This window comes from Clavelina lepadiformis, chromosome 4 (genome assembly GCF_947623445.1).
Source record: "Clavelina lepadiformis chromosome 4, kaClaLepa1.1, whole genome shotgun sequence".
Taxonomy (NCBI): Eukaryota; Metazoa; Chordata; class Ascidiacea; order Aplousobranchia; family Clavelinidae; genus Clavelina; species Clavelina lepadiformis.
In genome coordinates this window covers 21,712,434-21,731,573 of record NC_135243.1, presented here as the reverse complement: position 1 = coordinate 21,731,573, position 19,140 = coordinate 21,712,434, and the positions used below count along the sequence as shown (strand labels likewise).

At 36.3% G+C, this 19,140-nt stretch overlaps 2 protein-coding genes across 4 annotated transcripts; one reads left to right on the top strand and one right to left on the bottom strand.

The window, feature by feature from the left end:
- Window positions 1-52: 52 nt before the first annotated feature.
- Window positions 53-9,238, bottom strand: LOC143451351 (testis-expressed protein 10 homolog). Of its 2 annotated transcripts, XM_076951832.1 has the most exons (17): window positions 9,157-9,238; window positions 7,213-7,416; window positions 6,683-6,879; window positions 6,424-6,565; window positions 5,751-6,073; window positions 5,357-5,576; window positions 5,001-5,129; window positions 3,426-3,648; window positions 3,174-3,300; window positions 2,955-3,058; window positions 2,198-2,382; window positions 1,751-1,979; window positions 1,436-1,602; window positions 1,249-1,333; window positions 478-642; window positions 270-382; window positions 53-184 (listed from the first exon to the last, which is right to left on the bottom strand). In XM_076951832.1, exons 2-17 carry the CDS (start codon window positions 7,369-7,371, stop codon window positions 116-118), a joined length of 2,637 nt encoding a protein of 878 aa, XP_076807947.1. In that variant the 5' UTR covers window positions 7,372-7,416; window positions 9,157-9,238; the 3' UTR covers window positions 53-115. The 2 variants fall into 2 exon arrangements, with proteins under 2 accessions (XP_076807947.1, XP_076807946.1); XM_076951831.1 differs by lacking the exon at window positions 9,157-9,238 and having other exon boundaries at window positions 7,213-9,150.
- Window positions 9,239-10,303: 1,065 nt separating this feature from the next.
- On the top strand, window positions 10,304-16,972 carry LOC143451352 (major facilitator superfamily domain-containing protein 6-like). 2 transcript variants are annotated; one of them, XM_076951833.1, is made up of 9 exons: window positions 10,304-13,198; window positions 13,288-13,471; window positions 13,654-13,899; window positions 14,054-14,680; window positions 14,779-14,945; window positions 15,263-15,511; window positions 15,789-15,969; window positions 16,399-16,608; window positions 16,780-16,972. In XM_076951833.1, exons 2-9 carry the CDS (start codon window positions 13,342-13,344, stop codon window positions 16,848-16,850), a joined length of 1,881 nt encoding a protein of 626 aa, XP_076807948.1. In that variant the 5' UTR covers window positions 10,304-13,198; window positions 13,288-13,341; the 3' UTR covers window positions 16,851-16,972. The 2 variants fall into 2 exon arrangements, with proteins under 2 accessions (XP_076807948.1, XP_076807950.1); XM_076951835.1 differs by lacking the exon at window positions 10,304-13,198 and having other exon boundaries at window positions 13,312-13,446.
- The last annotated feature ends 2,168 nt before the right edge of the window (window positions 16,973-19,140 follow it).

Sequence of the window (19,140 nt, the reverse complement as noted above, 5' to 3'; positions counted from 1 at the left end):
AGGATTATTCGTTAATGTGCTCAGTGCCACACTAGATAGAAGTAATGCGTGGTCGTAGTTAACTTGCTATTGCCAAGTGTAAAATTTTATTTAGTGTTTTAACACAAAATGAAAGTTACGGTAGCGTTAAAAACAAAGAAGCCGCTGTTTTCAGTTTTGAAACCTCCTCTGCTTTCCTGGTATCCTAAAGTACACGGTTTTTAAATTTTACGGTTTCACATTATCCACTTTAACAATACTTGTTACTGCAAATGATAGTTATAACTCACGGTTTTAATTCTTTCAATGTAGCTAAATATCGCTTCAGCCGATTCAACTAATCTATCACGCAGTTGAGAAATCCTCAAAAGCTCAGTTAGAGCAAGTATATTCACTGAAGAATCTGCAACAATTAATGTATGTTACAACCTACAAGGATTTGTAACAGAACTAACTATTACAGATTTTTGGACGAATTTAACTTTCAGCTGAATTTACCCTGCGTTGTCAAATTTTCTACACAATGCTTTGAAATTTCAGACGAGACAGAGAGCAAATCCACACAACGTTTCAAGAGCAAGTCGCAGTTTTCAGGAAATGAAGCTCTGTTTGTGAAGCAATTCACTACAAAAGTGGCGACCATTCGACCAAGATGTTCTAAATCTGTAAAGTAGAAATATGTAGTTTGCTAAGCAAACTTTATCGCACAGTTAATACAAAAGTATATGTTTAGATGTTATATTATCAGTTTTCTAGTTAAAGTGTCCGGTTAAAAAAATGATATAGCAACTGTAAGAGAACATCGTTGTACTCGGTTAAAGAACAGGAAGTTGGGAAAGGCTCAAAATAGGGACGTTCAGAGAAGAATGAAAACAACATTAAAATACAGTAAAGAAACTACATAGAAGCCCGAATAAATTATTTGAATCTGCACTACATAAATAATGGTGTTTATATTCAATTTAACCACTTGTCTAACCCAAGCTGTCTACTATTACTAGGCAAATTTTATTGATGGATTTGTCAAGCCTGTGGCTAAATTACCTGCTGGTTCGTATACCCCACATCAACCCCATATTTCTAGACCAACCGCAACTTTAAAAAATTAGCTATAAACTATTTGCCTGCTACGGCAACTGTAGATCAATAAACCCCAATAAAGAGGGAGGTGAAAAATATGCGAATGTGAATCATCTGTCAGCACAATCTTGACAACAACACGTGGTTTAAAACTAAATCCCAATTAAAGCATCAAAATTTTCTACAAACCTTGAGTGAGAGCAGATGAGCAAACCAGCTTTCCAAGACCAAGTAAACCCATGCTTGATTTTACATTTGAAATGTTCTCAACGATCTACGATTAAAAATTTTTTGTACATATAACGTATGGAAATTTTGATTTGAACTCAATATATTGTGTTATTACAACAATTATTCTTGCAAACTGTTTCCTTACAAATATTCTTATTCGCAAAAATGTCAGTAAAGTCTCTGGAAGAGGTGAATTGTTTGCAAGTATCAGCAGCCTGTCACATACACATTTAACAACTCTTGAATGCCTTTGAATGTGTGACAATGGTAATGATAAGTCATTGACGGTCCTTTCTTCTTCTGTTTTTACACCTAAAGTTTGTCAGGTGATAAGTTAACGTTCCCGAAAAGTCACACAGAGTTGTCAGTTTTACGTGAATAATGAGTTAAACAAAAGCTGCGAAAGTGCTATGCAAGCAAATAAAGTATAACGAATGCAATGCAACTGTAGAGAACTCACCTAGCAGAACTGACAACATAAACCTGATCACGAGAAATTTTTCTAATTTGTCTATGCTATCTGACTCGGGCAGATTGTGACGAGGATCAATCCTCATTTGCAATACGCCCATGATATGGTCCACGTGAGCTACGGGGAAGTAAGGCTGGTGGCAAATATGAGACAAGATTCTGTGATCTTCTATTGAGATGGATGGAAAATGGAAAATAGAGCAGTCAACCAGTTTCTTCTACAAAAATAATCGGCACTTAAATAATCTTTTAATGTTGTTAGACTTGTCTTAAATAACCTGTGAAAAGTGGCTCCCCAGAAGAGCTATATCGTATAATCAAACAACCATTACAAAAATATTCTTAAAAGTCTAATTTTCTTAATATATGACAATTGTGTGAAATAATTTGGCAGTTGCAGAGTGGCCACTTGGGATTAAGTAAAATATGCAAGTACCTGAAATGCGCTGCATTCCATACACTGCTGCTCAGATGTGCAAAAGATGTCACTGTATTGCTCTTCTATCACACTTAGCACGCCATGAAAGCTGTTATTCCAAGACGTAACAAACCCCTTCTCTCTTCTTATAATCACACATTTAATGCAATGAAGTACCAGACTGGTACTACATGAATTTATGTCTACAGAATAGAATAGTTATACAGAAATCCATAAATAGTACTGATAGATAATATCGTGGCTGTCTTGACACCACAACAGGTCTCGTATCAAATGCATCAAAACACAAGTAAAAAGAAGAATGGGGAGAAAATGAAACATTGAATTTTGCAATTATGATGTGTAATTCTGCAGTATTTTTTAGGAGAAATTGATTATAGTCAATCTACATTTGTCTTTTCTTTTTGTTTTTACGTTCCATGTGTAATTGGTGCTGGGTATGATGATAATCATTACCCTTGGACTGTGAATAGTCTTAATGTAGTAGACTATATAATAGTATACTATCAATAGTCAATACTATCAACAGTCTGCACGACTTAAACCAGCAATGATTCCTCAACGCTTGAGCCTTGGTTACCGAGCTAGCCTTTGTGCAAGTTCCGATTGCTACACATTTTTTACTTTATTTTTTTATAACATTGCTCAAATTTAGGACTATCCACCAGAGCCACTGAACTGTATTATTTACATTACAGTATATTTTACTAATCACACACAACACGACAAAGCTTTTCAAAGCATAGACATCTACCTGTAGACAATTTGCAGCCTGAAGATTTTCTTTTCACCAATTCTTTCAGATGGGTAATAAGTTGCGATGGTAAAGAATTTAAAAATTCTCGAAAGACTGGGTTTCTAAAGTGAAAAAGAATTTCCGAAATCAGTTTTAAGTGTTATGAGCGAAGTAGCGAACTAGCACTTTGTGGGATCCCACACAAGTGAAAAAAATAGCAAAAATAAAATAATATACTCAAACAAGCTGTCATTCCGGTCTTGACTCAAATCAATCAACAAACGAAGTATTTTTCTCTGATACTGGTTTTGCGATAAAGTTTGGAAGTAACGATACAATGATGAAATCAAAGTAGTTGAAGTTTCTTCAAAAATAAACAAAACATTTTAGGTAATGGATGGGGTATAAGGCTACATAAAAACCACACAATGTAAACACACAGCAACAGCAACACAGCGTTGAACTTTTTTCAAAACATGGTATATTTACCCGAGTCAGCGTCCAACAATATCAATTTTCTGAACGATGACAAAGCAAAATAGAAATTTTGATTGTCAACAAAATTTCGCTCTGAGGCACAAACGGAAAAAAATTCTGATAACCAAGAGGCAGCCGTTGCAAGATTCACTCCGTCTTCTTCGATGGTTTTATCAGTGTTTAACAAAGTGATAAGATTGCAAGTGACCAAGTTGACCAAAATGATGTCCTTCCCCTAAGCAGATAAGGATGGGATAAATATACAGCAATCATGCATGTACACAGTAAAGGAGGTATATGGTTCGAAAATGAAGATTTTTTTTTATTTCGTTAGACTCTTATGTAGGGTTTTAAAAAAACCTGTTTAGATCAATCAGAGGGAAGCATGATTGGTGCTGTTTTTAGCTTGGGACTTCGCCTAGCACAGGGGTCGGCAACCTGCGGCTCCGGAGCCGCATGCGGCTCTTTCATCCTTCTGATGCGGCTCTTATTAATTTTATTGCTACAGTAGAAACAAACAGAAGAACACTCGCGTCTTTATCTCACTGAGCACATTATAGTAAATGAAAGCATAATCATTCTGGTTGTGACGTCATAATTAGTCGATATATGATATCCATATGTGTCGTTTTCATTTTATTGTGAAAATAGTTTTGCGGCTCCCAGTGAATTTTATTTTGTGGAATATCGGTTAAAATGGCTCTTTAAGTGCAAAAGGTTGCCGACCCTGGCCTAGCAGTTGTTAAAAGTTTCAGGTTGCGCACACAAATTAGGTAGAAATTGACATGAAAAAGTAGGAAATGTGTATTTTTAGGCCCAAAAATCTATTTTTGACTTTGGTTTACTGTAACAGGAGCTAGAGAGATTTGATTGATGTTATGTTCCAGCATGGTATAGTCTCAGGCAAGCCTAGTTGACTTGCAAAATTTCATAAGACTCCATGGAGCGATTTTCAAGTAATAGCATTTTTAGTAATTTTACTGCATAAAAAAACCAACAAAGAAACAAATTGACCCTTTTTGGAACCCCCACGCCCTCAAATGATGTGTTGCAAAGATAATAATTATTTGAGTTTGTGCGAGTCCGAATATTATAAAGGCGTACAGAAAAAAAACAGAATCTAATCGTATCAGCACCAAATGACAATTTCATCCAAAAGTTGCCAAAGGTTACTTGTAATGTGACGTAACTGTAAAAAATTTATGACCGCATGGCACTTTAAAAAGCAAAATCCTAAAGTAAACGAACTTTTGTAAGAAATGTTGACTCTACTTCAACTTAGCTAGAAAAATCGATCAGCAGTTCTTGCAAAGGTTGATGAATTTATAAGTAATTCTGTATTTAGATTGGCCATAGTTAACATTCGTGTTTGCCGAAATCTTCCGCGCAGGCAATATTCAGCAAATCCTTTCAGGTTTCAGTTCTTCTCGGCCTATACTTAGTAAACAGATGTAGCCCACAGCTTTTGAATTTATTAACTCTGCCTAAACCCTCTTAAGTTTGTTGGTAAGACTTGTTTGAAAGATAATAGATGCATATCTTCTTCATTAACTTATTATTTTACGAAACATCTATGATACAACTCACTTGGGCAATTTTTGATTTTCTTCCTTTCCTTCCAGTATTAGTTTCGGCGATTTCAATTTGTTCAAATGGAAAGTTATTGAAGAAATGTTTAGTAAAGGTTGTCATGTAAGTCTTGCGTAACCACATAATCTAAAAAAGCACAGCAGTAAAAAAACTGCATGAAATTATCCAGTAACAAGTTATAGTTCACTATTTTGCAATTTTCAAAGCCAGAAGCAATATCAAAAACAACAAAAATGCATGTATAATTATATGCAAGTTATTTGTAAAATGCAAGTAACATTACAGTTCACTGGTTCAGTGCATTACAGTTGGTAGTATTTTAGAGAATGGCAAGTAAAAGATGTTTCACTTACGGTTTCATCGGCAGGAAGAAATGCTTCTATTACATGTGAACACAATTCAAATGTAATCTTAACAACAAGCAGCATGGTCGTGGTGGTCTCAACATTCTTTTGAAGTATACCGGCACTTGAAGCATCCAACCAACACTGAACTAGAAGAGGGATGATCATTGTTGCTATTTCCTTCATGGATTTCTCTTTGCTTGGATTGAGAAATTTTAGTTGCAGATCTCTAAATGTAAAACTTGGAAATGAAGCTAATCTTAGCGTTAAAGTTTTTCCTATTTTTTATGACAGCAAAATTGCAAAACAAATAGTGGTGAGTAAAATATAGCAACAGTAACTCATGAGTTAGCACAACCGGTAAGTTAAGCACAAGACGTAGGCCATAAAAACTAACACTTACCTTATTATGAGACCTCTTCCTGGAGGTTTTGGCGGTATTAAGGCATTGCCGATGGGAATATGACAGGAAAAATCTTTGCACACAATTAAAGGCTTGGTTACCTCATCTCTTGGTTTACTCAGCAATCGAAGAAGACAAGCTAAAATTTGCGTCCGCCATTTCAAGGCCGATTCATGTTTTGAAAATTTCATCGTGATCATTCTACCACGCGATTTGTTGCCAGTTTCGTTGGTGGAAATTAATTCGATGAAATACTCCAAGAGTTTCGTGCCGCCCTCGGACTGCACAAGGCTTAGATAATTTTCAAGACACAAATCAAGTATCTGAAAAACAAGACCATTTACTTATTTCAACAAAGCGAGTAGTGTTGAAGTGGTTCTGAAGTTCCAAGAGCTTGCTAAAAGCAATACAAATGCAAGTAAATATGTAATTTATTCAGCAATCTAGTCCAAAACTAGTTAGTGTATTGCTAGTTATGTATTGCTTTTAGCAAGTTCATGCAACAGTTGCAAACCGTTGTCGCTATTTGAATAATAAAAACATACAGAAGCAAGTGCAAAGGTTATATATATACGCATATGGTTTATAGTAATTACAAGCAGCATTAGACATATTAGTATCCCACTAAACATAAAATACCAAAACGGTTACAGCTTTGACAAGATATTGATACCTTTAAAGAGTCTTTCTGTACTTCAATGGAAAGATGAGACATTGCGCAATATAGGTAAGACAATATCAATGAGAAAAATGGACTGACTCTAACCTCAGGCAACCATTTGAATAAGATTTGAAAGCATGAGATACAGCCGCTTCTGCACAGAAACAACCGTCATGTTGAATGAATGCACACAGTAAACAGCAATTCTATTGACATTCCAAGCAATTATGAACGACAAAACAAAAGATATAAAAAAAACAGAAAGATCTACCTTACTTCCGAGTTGTCATCTACAATTAACTTCGAAATTTTTTCGAATATTTTTGGGAGTTCCCAATTTAAATTTTGCTTCTTTATAAGAATTTCTTTAATTCCACACAGCGCTCGATATCTGAATTTTGGGCTTGAGTGGTTTAAATGACTCAAAAGAACATCCAGATTTTGTTTTCCGCGGCTAACAACTTCATCCTAAAATAAAAGCAAATTATTACAACTACTCTGTAATCATTTAAAAAAAAAGGTATTTTTTAGACAAATTGCTGCTGAGTTTGAGTTAAAAATAGCAAAGCTTTAGTTAGGAAAAGGGGATTGAAGAACATTGCATTTGGTAGTGAGTTCAACCAGGACCAGACTACTGTTGTTTTAAGAGCAATGTCTGACTACGCTAGTAAACGTTAACACTACATATTTGGTACCTTGATAAACAGCAATACTCTGACTGAACGTAGTTAAAAATATTGGAAATATTAAGGAAATATTGGGAAGAAAATTGTGAGAAAATTCAAAACATTTCACATGTACCTGATTTTCTGTTTTCAATTGGTCAGGAATATAAATTGACCGAGATTTAAACGACGTCTCTGTAAAGTTGCTCGCTTGAGGTTTCTTCTTCCCAACTTTTAACTTAACTTTGTTGAAATCTTTTTTTTTTGCTCTAGTTTTTCTGCTTGTTTTTCCCATAATAACTTTTCCGATCAATGTAATGAAAGGACAAGTAACCTAAATCTACAGAAAAGTTGGCATCACAATAGAAACTAGCAAAGAAAACTGTTACCGAAATATTAATTACGGTGGTATTCATTAAGGTAATTTGTCACGCCATTAGGTAATTGGCCATAAACAGTGGTCTCATTTTGACCAGTTAACATATTGCTACAATTCTGCTAGCTTATGTAGTAGCTAATTAATAATTTAATTTGATTGGAATGCAAATAGGACTGCAGAGTTTGGCATAGGCCCACTCCACACTGCTTTTCATGAGCTTCAGCACCGCATTTAAGTTGCATTATTTTGCACTTAATGACTTGGTCAGGACTTCCGTGCACTCAATTTTTAATTGATTTACGATTTGAATAAGTCAAACTGTGTATATTATTGTGTAATTATGCACCTAAGTGCGCACTTCCATTGATTTAAGCATTTTTGTGCACCGCACTTGCCATTTTGGGCTGTCTGGCGCACCCAAGATCTTACTGAACATGGCCATACTCTGCAGTCTGGAATGCAAACACCACAATTGTGAAATGTGATATGCTCCTTTTGTTCTTCTACAAAATAACTGTGAACATGAAAACAGTGGATTTCTTATTACATATAAATTCTAAATAGCAATCCCTGCACATGTTACTGAATTGGAAAGTAGTGTACCTTTCAACATAAAATTTCATTATGATGTAACTATTACCTAGTAATAACCATAAAATAAGATACTTTTCAGGTCAGTCACATTTTTGTAAAGAGTTTACAAGCCAAATAATGACAGAGAAAACAGAAAAGCTTTAACTAGTTCTAGTTGGAGAAGAAGATTACAGCTACATTACAAAATACCACACCACAGGTAGGTAACATTTAAGAACTGTTTGTAAACCAGGTGAAAGTATAATTAAAATCTTTACTATATTTTAATGTTTATCTTTATAATAACATCAACCCAACCAGAAGCAAATGTAATTAATGCTGCTCAACTCAATTAATTTCTTGGCTTAAGTAATAACAGATTAGTCTTAGGAGCTAAATGATACTTGAGACAAGCTCCTTTTTGTATTATATATATATTTTACCAAGCTACTTTTTCACCGGAACATAAAAATAATCATTCTGTCATTTTCAATTACTTCACTGTAATATTTACTAACGTTTTAGGCACGTTACTCATAGGTGCAGGTCACAATTAGAAACTTCCTTTATTTTCTATGTCTGTATGTTTGTAATATTTGCATGCTGGGTTTAGTGGCCGTGCTAACCGTTATTCACTGTTACCAAGTTGTTTTTTAATTCATGACTGCTTTGGGCCTTTGAGTTTTTTCTGTTTATTGTTTGCTTGAAAAGTTGTTAACTATGGCATCCTGCTGTAATGGTTAGCAATTTATTTTTCGCTCATCCACCAGCAATGATAAAAAATAAATGATAGCACGATATATGAACACCATGATTTCTCCTCCAAAGTTGATGGTGGTTGAACTATGGTAACCTAGTATACAATCAAATAAAAAAGGAGAAAATATACGATAGCACTCTAGGGTAAAAATTGTGTCTATTTTCTCGACTCAAACTTTTGCAACCATGAGCTTGCCATTCATCGGGTGTGTCTACTAAAAGTTATGGCAAAAATATTTTTCACAACAAAAAAGATTTCTGCGTGTCATTTAGCCTATTTGGTTCGTGGCTGCGAATTTAAAAATAACACAAGTTATCATAACAAACTTTTTATGGGCCACCGCTAACCGTCGACGATTAACTTCTTACCTTCAAATACTTGTTTCACCACAGCAAAGAAACGCTAGTTTGTTTATAATGGGGTCGACACGTGCTGCCAAATCCAAAACAGCTGATTGACCACGTGACAAATAAAATGGTTAAATTTTTTCTACTTCTTGTGGGGACCAAAGATATGTTGTTATAAAACTACATGATCGACCACAGGGAAAGTGGAATGATTAAGAAGATTTTTAATAATCTTCTATGCGCGCAAAACTGGTTGATTCTTTTCATACTCGAATTACGCTAGCCACTCTAGCGGTCAGTCACTCGTAACGGTCCCTTACGGTTAGGTGGCGCCACGTTTCTGCATCACGTTATTGATTTGACGTTAACTAAATCTTTCTTTGCGTCATTAGTAATTATATCATCTTTTTCTGGGAAACTAGCCTTGTTCATGAACATTGAACAGGCTTGCTTTTTGAACGTTTGAATTGAGTTACTGACAGAAGAAACCCGTTTTTTCTGCTTGATATTGTAATGTTGTCATCGTTACGTATCGTTTATCGTTTGCGATTGATTATGAGAAGGCATGAGTATGTTGCTGACCTTGTTATAGCTTAATATTGTAAAACAAAAGCAAGCACACGAGTAATTATTCTGAAGTTAAATTAAAAGTAGAACGCTTTAGATCTGTTTAAGTTTATCCGACAGAACAGAGGCTATATTACACTTCCTGCCGACTGGAAAGAGCATTCCACTTGACAGAGACTAGACAGCATTCTTCATATGGTAAATGCAGCGCGTTTCCCATTGTATCAGGTGGAATTTATACGTAGTCAGAAGGTTGTAATTACTTTCACATCACGTGACCAATCGGTCAAAGTAGGGCAAGCGGCATCTCCACGACGAGAGAGGAAACTGCGCGGTTTAAGCTTAATCCTGAGTGGGGCAGACAAAATGAAGAACCACGACTACGAAGTAGATCGTTCTTTTATAAGTTTGAAGAGGTTCGGAAACTTTCTGTCCATTTTTTCGGGGAATGCAGAGCAAATAATTAGTTATTCATTTTATTCGCAAATAGTTAATTATACTTTTTCATGTCTGTAATAAAAATGGATGCATTTTTATACCAATAACAGGATAATATCGTCAATAAAATAAATTTTAAACCACCTGAATTACTTTACCAAAGTGATTATGGTGGACTACGTCTCCTTCGGTTATGTGGTTTCATTCCGTATGTTTGACTTCGTTCGATCCTGTGTTAATCGTATTCCTTTAAATAAATGCCTATGGACGCCTCACGTATTTCTTTGTTAGGATATATACACATCATATTCCTTTGATGAAATTATTATGGGCGCCCAGTGAAAGCAAAAGATTAAGTTAAATATCTTTACAACGAACGTGACAAAATACTGCAAACCTAGAAATGATAAATTGACGCTTTACTGGCTTTCGTACGCAATGGAAGGATAATTAAGTTACAGAGTCAGCAGTTGGGAAATTTGTCTTTGCTCTGTGCAAACATGATTAGCCAGCTGGATAAAAGTGACAGTCACTGAAAAAACATATAAAAGCAAACTTGCTAAATTTGAGTTATGAAACCAAAGGTGCACTTTGTACCTGCTGTTCTTGCGTTTTTGTGTTCATTGTCGGAACTTGAATGGCGTAAGTGGATTAATGCGAAACCTTTATTGTTATATTTGACATATCCGTTTGCTTTGACTGAAAATTGCCCAAATTGGCCCTATTAGGTGCGTTTGTCTGCTGAAAACTGCGCCTTTACGTAATACCTTGGGATTATTTAATACACAGGTCCAGTGTATTTGAGTAAGGGGTAAAATGAGTGCAATTGATATCATACGTTGACGAAAACTGGTGAGCATAAGTGAAGGTAAATAACACCTGATGTAAATATTTAGTTTTCAGATTCGTTATTTAATTTCGCGAAAAATATTTACTGCTGTCATAGACAATCCTTTTAGGGGGTTAGTTCAGAAAAAAGTTAAATTTGCGTCTAAACTTGCACCATCGTTTCTGAAATCTGGTGCAATTTGAATTTAAGAGAAATATGTGGTGGTAAGTCGATTGAACACACGGATGATTCCCACAACAACTAAACCCAGCACAACTCAACCAACGTACGTATCTACACTATGTGTGACAACCCTGCACACGGTTACAGCAAAACGTGGCGTACAGTTGCACTGTTTGCTGTAGAGACTTGAAATTTGGTGACTTTTCCAAAAATTTGTTTTGAGATATTGTCATATTTTCATAATCTTGATCCCTGCTGTCGCCATGAGCGCATTGAAGCGTATCGTTTTCGTTTAATCATTCACGTACAACTAACTCGACTAACTGTTCTCTTGTGTTCTCTTCTCGCTGGTTTTCCGAGCATTTAAGTACAGCAGGAGCGCGGCGTTACAAAGAAAAACTCTAGAAATGCATCACTTGTAGAAATACTTAATTTACACTAAATGCACTTTCTTTAGTTTTACAATTATGATGTATACAGGAAGCCAGATGTTTTTGCTACTAACCTGTAAAAATCTGATCAGTTTACGACGTATTGTTTTCGAGTAATTAACAATTGAAAATTTGTGTGCTGCGTCGGCCGCACAAAGTCAAAATAGCAATGTCGCTCACCCGGTTTAGATAAGGTTCCAGAATAATTCAACCCATAGATGTTGGTTGAATCATCCTGGGTTTAGTCGTTGTGGATTGAATCGAACTGGGACCGAAATATGTAAAATTATAATGAAATACAGATCGCGAATTTAAAACCGCTTGTTTAATTGAAACTATCATAAGTTTGATGTTTTAGAACAACCTTGAGGGCTTTAACGTAGCCTACTGTAAAGAGAAATTCAATAAAATGTCCCAATTGCATATTGTGCAATTTCAAGACAAAGCTTAGATCACTGTAAGTTGTTTAATCACACTTTACATATATCACACAGCTTTGTATACATTTTCAAAGCGTTCTTTCTTTTTGCGTATAGTTCTGTTACTGAAGTGTTCTAACGTAATAGGTTTAGGAACAAAGATTTGCAGCTCCAAAACAATCCACTGCTGTCGGTCAAGTGGTTCTCACTAAAGACAGCAATCCGATTATTATTGTCGCTTGCTTTGCCTTGTACCAGTTGTTCATGTTCGGAAAAGGAAACCGTACATTACATTAAAGCTTTGTAAACCGGTCTTGGTATTAGGTTGTCATCAAATTGAACAGAAGTAAAAATAGTGGCGGTTTGTGATTACATAGGCTAAGTCAGCAAACGTTGTCAGAGTTGCTTCGTAGTAAGCTCGGTAATCGCTTTACATTTGCAGCTGCAAATTGGTTTGTGTAGTGTCTAGTGTGTACTTAAAGTAATTGAGGATTGAAGGTCGCAAACTCTGCGAAAACGCGGTCGATGGGTACTTTTCTCATCGCAAGAGCGTTGCGGTTTTGTTATAAAGGTTTCACTTGTAAGAATCTGATTTTACTACAGCCAATTACTGAGCAATGTAGACCGATGTGGCCTACTTTTATTTCCTTGCTAGCTTTGCAGCTAGGATATTGGTGGTGCAATTGGTTGCCTACAAAGCGGCGCCGTACAGTTCATCATCTAGCGTAGTTGCCAAGGTTATACTCACAGTTGATTAATGTTTCACTTTTTCGGTTTCTGTTCGATTTTTCGGTTTTCCACTTCAGTGGATAAAGGAAGCTGTGATGTGTGAACCATTGATTAATTTATCTATGGTGGAAAGGGATTGCGGCTCGCAGCACATCTGTGTGCATTGCATATAAGTATCAGCAATGCTGCCTTGTGACAGTCTACGCTGGTTATACGATAGGAGAGCATGTTGCGTTTAACAAATACAATTTAGTCATCGATTACAGGAATAGGGGATTGCAGTAGTGAGCTGTATCCGACAATTAGTCATAAGCTTGCTACAGCAACAGCATTTAATGTAATTTACGACGATATTTTGAAAGCTAAACTTCAAAGGAACGAAAATCAAAGCAACGAATTTCAAAACCAGATTTTTAGTGCAACTTGATTCAAGTTTTAGCTCAAAGGTCTCCGGAAGTCTTGCTGAGGTCAGCATATACTCATACTTAGTAGTGCAAGCTCCCAGTGCCTTGTTTCCAGTTTACTCTTGTGTATAACGAACTTTTGCCTCTTGCAGACACTTCAGACTTCTACTTGTATCGTTTTGTTGTGACGTCATACACAACTCGTCATGGAGATCGCAAGTATGACGTCACTAAATATGTTGCCCCAGGACAGGAGAAACAACGGAGAAGGCAAGGAGTGCCGGGTCAATCTTAGTTATATCCCCTTAAAGGTCATATATTTCACTGTTCAGGCTGGTAGGTTCGTAGGTGGCTGCTTCTCCACTTTTGCTTAGAATCAATCTACAATCTAAGCCTTAGATTGTTTTGCAGAATTTATGTTTTTTACGAATAGTTTCTACGTCGTTTTTCAGTTAGTTTCTATACTCAAAGCAAAAAGGAGTTTTAAGAACAATTTTTATCTTTTTCATTTGATTTAGGGCAAGCAAGTCAAGTTGTCTTTCGCGCACTTCTGCTTAAACACATGGGAATGTCCACTACTCAAAACGGAATAATTTCGGCAGTTGACCGGATTCTGGGCATGTTTATCCCGCCAACTCTTGGTTGGATCACCGATAAGACAAGAAAGCCTAAAGGTGTGATCTTTTGGCTATTTTTTACCGGGGCGATCTTCGTTGCGTCATTATACTTCATACCCCCAGAGAAGAAACATTTTGATCAAACAGGTATTATGAATTACGTAATTGATATATTTAGATTTTAGAGTAAAGCTTTTAACAATGCTACGTTAGCACTTTAAGTTTACCAATTCAGCAAATATTATCTTTACCCGTACTGTGAACCACAGTTAACCCTTTCTGACGCATCCACATTTATCAGGGCAAAGCATTCAGGCATCTTGTTTTCCTGTCAGCTGCAAGTTCCTTAATTCAGAAAAAGCTTCCTGCGATAACCGAACTTTGACCTCTTTGAAGTGTGCAAGCGAATCTCAAATTCTTCAAGTTAATACAAGTAGGGAAAGCTGCTCTTTATTACGCCAAAACACAACGTCATTCCAATATGAAGAAGTGATCCCAGAAGAGTTTCTTGCAGGAGGAATGGAAAATCTTCTTCCTGTCACTAACGTCATAAACCACGTTGCGCATTTGAACACGTCACTTGCGAATATTACGTCCTTTGCGTGCAAAGCAAATGTAACTTTTGTGCCTAGTTTTAACATAGATTTACGTCTGGCTTCGGACATTTTCAAAAACACAACAGAAAATATCTGTCTCTGTATTCATGACATTACGTCACAATCACAAGAAGACGAATATGGGGCTACTTTTTGGTGTTTGATGGTCATATTTGTTCTGACGTCAATTTCTGTATTTGGGGGAACCACCGTTGTCGATTCAATGATTTTGGGCGTTTTTCCTGAAAAAGAGCGACATAATTTTGGACTACAGCGGATGTGGGGCGCTGTTGGCTTCGGCGCAGCGCCAATATTGATTGGGCTGATAAAAGGTTTGTTTGTTTGTTTGTATAAATATTTTTGTTTGTAATCCTTCAACTTTAAAATATTTACCCCCATTTTACAGCGTACATATTTATTTGTAACGTAGACGCAATTGCTGCTCAAGTAACAGACCCTAACAGCAATCTCATATTTACTCCGGTGTTCTTCGCTCCTGCATTCTTTTGGTCAATACTGTGCATTGTGACGTGGAATTTAAGCTCTAAAGTCGTGAAAGATCTACCTGATCAAAAAATAAAGCTCTCCGGCATTAAGGTAATTTTGGGACAATTAAGGTCGGTTTATTTTTGCATTCCGTTTCAATTGGTGGTTGATGGGGAATAATGCATTTATTTGTTAGTCAATACCGAACGCAAAGTGTAATGTTAATTAGACTTCAACTTCAAACTTTCTACGTTATACAAACCGAAACCAGTTGAATCCTAAATGACACCATGTCTGGGCGATTGCATAAACTTTAGATTTATTTTTTCAGGCCCTGCCTTTTTTGGAAATTGAATTTGGAAGAACGCTATAAGCCCCTATTTTATAAGATTTCAATTCTGTTTCGTCAAACTTGCTTTCTTTTGTAGATCTTGCTCACCAACGTGAGAATTTTTCCCTTCCTAGTGCTGATCACAACGGTAGGATACTCGATTGCTGTAGGAGAGCTTTACATGTTCTGGCTGGCCGAAGACAGGTTCAACGCCACCAGTACTACGCTTGCCATGACCACTACGGTGGCATCTAGCCTCGACGTCTTGACTTACATTGTATCCGGAACACTCATAAGGAAGTTTGGTCCGAGGTTGATGATGACGGGTGGTCTTTTCATAATGGGGGTAAGTATATGTCCTCTTAAAGAAATGTCTTTTTGAGATGACAGTATTGTCCTTGACTGTTTTAGATAAGAGAGATTTTGTTTGTAGGCCTACTCTGTGCGTATGACACACCTAACTGTTCCAAATTTGTTCGTTTTTAGATTAATTTTTGAAACTGATTATTATTGATTATACTGGTTATTGATTAATTATTATTATTGATTATACTACTGTATATATATTATTATTATTATTACTCTACTTGAAACCGGACAAAGTAGCCAACGTTGTTTTTTAGGTACGACTCTTCCTATACACACTGGTCACAGAAGCCTGGCATCTCATATTTGCCGAGGCATTGCGGGGCGTCAGCTGGCCTCTTACTTGGATAGCAGCCTGTCACCACATTGCAAATATTTCACCGCCGGGATTAGCCGCGACTACCATGGGCTTGGTACAAGCTTTATTGTATGGTCTTGGTAGGTTGAAATTATTTCACCGAAAAATATGGCAATGATACTGCAGACCTGTTTTTGCAAACCACGCTTTAAAATTTGCAACATTTGTTTGAAACGTGTCCTAGCAAAAATAGGTTTATTTGCTGTCGATGATTCCCAAACTTCCAGGCTTGAAACATGCAATAACCGAATGTATAAAATTGTTAACCAACTACCAGCTATAGTTGTCATTAATTTGAAAATAATAGTTTGTGGTGAATTTTATGCCCAATTGTAGCCTACAGTTAGGTCACGTATAGCTACTGTTAACTAATATTTTATTGCTTGGATAGGCTACAACATTGAAAAATGTAGCATTTACTTGCAATACTGATTGCGGCAACTATATTAAGTTTCTATTTCATAGGTTTGCTTGACCTTAGATTGGTTATTTTTATATGTATTGTTTAGGCTACGGTTCGGGAGCCTTATTAGGCGGATATTTATTTGAACAATACGGTGGCGATGACATGTTCCGCATTTCTTTCGCAATGACAGCCGCTGTATCATTTTTCTACTTCGTGGTCTACAAGTGCATTGACAGCTTTGGAAATGGCCATGAACAGGTGAAAAATGAAGAAGAGAATGAACGTCTAAAGCAAAACGATGTTAACGGAAACGGTATGAAAGTTCGTCCAACAGTTCTTTACAAACGATCCCTTCTTCCTTCTCTAACACCACTGCTAAACATTAAAAGTTTTCAGTAGAATCTATAGGTCTAATTCCAACTTCTTAGTGTTCACCGTTAGGCTTATAACCCTAATAAGATATTTTTTCATTTTTTTTCTTCAGGGAATGCCAAGTCGGACCTTCTTCTAGTTGATGACGGGAGTTCATCATCTTGTTCAGATGCAAAACTGTAATTCCTTCCAGAAGAGCCCAGTACATGTTTTTATTACTGTAGTGTTGATAGAGTATAGCAAGCGAGCACTTGTTCATTTATGCCAAAATTTGAATTTTGTTTAATAAATTTTAGCCCAAGGTGTTTCATTTTGCACATAGCATGTTTTCCTTGTAAATTTATCCTCCATATTCTGATGCAAGTTCCCTCTGTTGGATGTTGAATCGCCAGATAAAGTTCAGAATTTTTGTTTGAGGTTCATCCCGCAAAATTTTAGAAATTTTAACATAGACCTAATTTATAAATATGGGCCAGCTAACATTGAATTTTCCTTTACATCGATACGGTTGCAAGTTACTATATTTTTACCAAAAAATAAAACAATATTAATGTAATACTGTAACGGCTTTGTAGCGTATCCTAACTTATGATTTGATACGCGTATAGAATGTCAACGAGCCAGGGACCTACTTTGCTTGAAAAACTTTGGAGGGGACAGACTTGATGTGATATGCATTGGTAGTTGCAGAATACAGTTCCAGTTGTGATAAACTATGATAATTGTTCCCAAGTTCGGGGGTACATGTCTCCCTGTTCCCCCTGAAACGAGGTCCCTGCCCCGAACTCACTATAGCTCAAGTGAGTAGCTTAACTCCGATTGTAGAAAAGCGTCTCCACCCGATCTCACAGGTTTTAGATCGACTCAATCACAAGAGGTAGCCTGTGCTGCTACCTGCGGCATTCGAGGCGCACAAGAGTTACGTCATAATTACTGCACATAAACACAAACATCTTAAAAATACAATTAAATAACAAACAAGTGGCAGTGTACGATACAGCTATAATAATACTTATTTTTTATCATAAAGACAATACAAGAACAAATCATTTTACTTCATGTCGACTAGTCTACTAATTATATAGGCTACAAATTTTGGGAGACACTTGGTAAATTGTCACTTGCAAGGTTGCAGGTTTCGCATACATTCGAAATTCTCTGATTAATTCCCCATCAGACGTATCTTTCATATATTGTCCACAATGTTATGTTACAACTGTGGAGAGCTAAGTTGCTGTATATAAAAATCTCTATGTTATTTTCACGACTTTTGACATTTCGAAAAACTAGTCTCCTCCTTATTCTAATTGGTTAAAATTACTAGTAGGCTAATCCACGTAAACATCTACGAAAGGTCTGACTATTCGAAAATTGTAGGAATATTTTATCACATTTTGCGACATTTTTGACCAGTGAAAATATTTCTGTAATCGTTCGTGAATTATTTTCGCACGAATGCAGCATAGAATACGAAATGATGTAAAGATTTTTTGTTCGCCATTTTTGTGAAAATTTTGCAGGAAGAGCATCGATTACCCCCTTGGTCTTTGGTCAATCCATAATTGGTGTCACATGGGGAATAAATAGTCTGTCAGTTTCCCACTTTCATACCTATCTTTTATACTGTCTATACATGCGTATACGTTATATTTATTAATACCTTGTGTATAGCCGGTATACCATTAATGATGTTACAACAGTAAACAAAATATTTAACTTTGCAGCACATTTTCGATCGTCTCTCAGGACAAAGCTTGGGAAACCAAGCCATACAGGCATACACGATTCAACTAGCCCCATTTTTATTTCCACAAAAAAGTTGCTATTTAACTTGTGAAACTTCCGCGTTTACAAGATGCACTAAAAACATAAGCATGTTTGCTAAGTCATTAGTGTGCTGAAGGTGACTAGGCATTGGTTGCATGTTTGAACTGTTTTGAGTTTGCATAGCAGGCTTGTTTATGTGCAGTTTCTAGTATTGTTTGTTAACGTCCATGGATAATGGGAAGGAAATTTGTTTATTGCCCTACGCCTGTATTTACCGGCTTCCGTTTTTTTTGCGGTTTAGTAGCCTAGCCTACAATTACATTACATTGAAATCAAATAATTGGCAATGGCGCGGTTGTTTTCAAGAGGAAATGCGACAAATTTTTTAGCTTAGGCCTATACGACCTTTTCCTTTCAAAGGTTAGCAAAGTTATTTTGTGTTTTAAGATGCAGCAAATGTTGATGCATTAATCCATGTTATCGTTTAGGCTCTTTCACCAGCCTCCAGTTACTCAATTAGGAAATAGCTACTTCAGCATTTAAGGATATTTAACTAGTCTAGGCTAGTGGGTTTAAAGAAAATCCCAGCTTATAGTCAGTTACACAATTGGAGTTTTCGTACTTGGGTAACTGGTGGCCGATAAAGTAGTCACTTACCGGCACCCGTTTACAAAAGTAGGAAAATACCAATATAGTAAACGGCAAG

Bases quoted from the DNA above. Each gene is read 5' to 3' on its own strand.
- LOC143451351 (XM_076951832.1), bottom strand. From the start codon at position 7,371: ATGGGAAAAACAAGCAGAAAAACTAGAGCAAAAAAAAAAGATTTCAAC. The intron at 5,577-5,750 runs GTAAGTGTTAGT...TTTTACATTTAG, and splicing joins GGAAGAGGTCTCATAATAAG to AGATCTGCAACTAAAATTTC. The intron at 3,059-3,173 runs GTATATTATTTT...TTTTCACTTTAG, and splicing joins CGGAATGACAGCTTGTTTGA to AAACCCAGTCTTTCGAGAAT.
- LOC143451352 (XM_076951833.1), top strand. From the start codon at position 13,342: ATGGAGATCGCAAGTATGACGTCACTAAATATGTTGCCCCAGGACAGG. The intron at 15,512-15,788 runs GTAAGTATATGT...GTTGTTTTTTAG, and splicing joins GTGGTCTTTTCATAATGGGG to GTACGACTCTTCCTATACAC. The intron at 16,609-16,779 runs GTATGAAAGTTC...TTTTTTCTTCAG, and splicing joins AAACGATGTTAACGGAAACG to GGAATGCCAAGTCGGACCTT.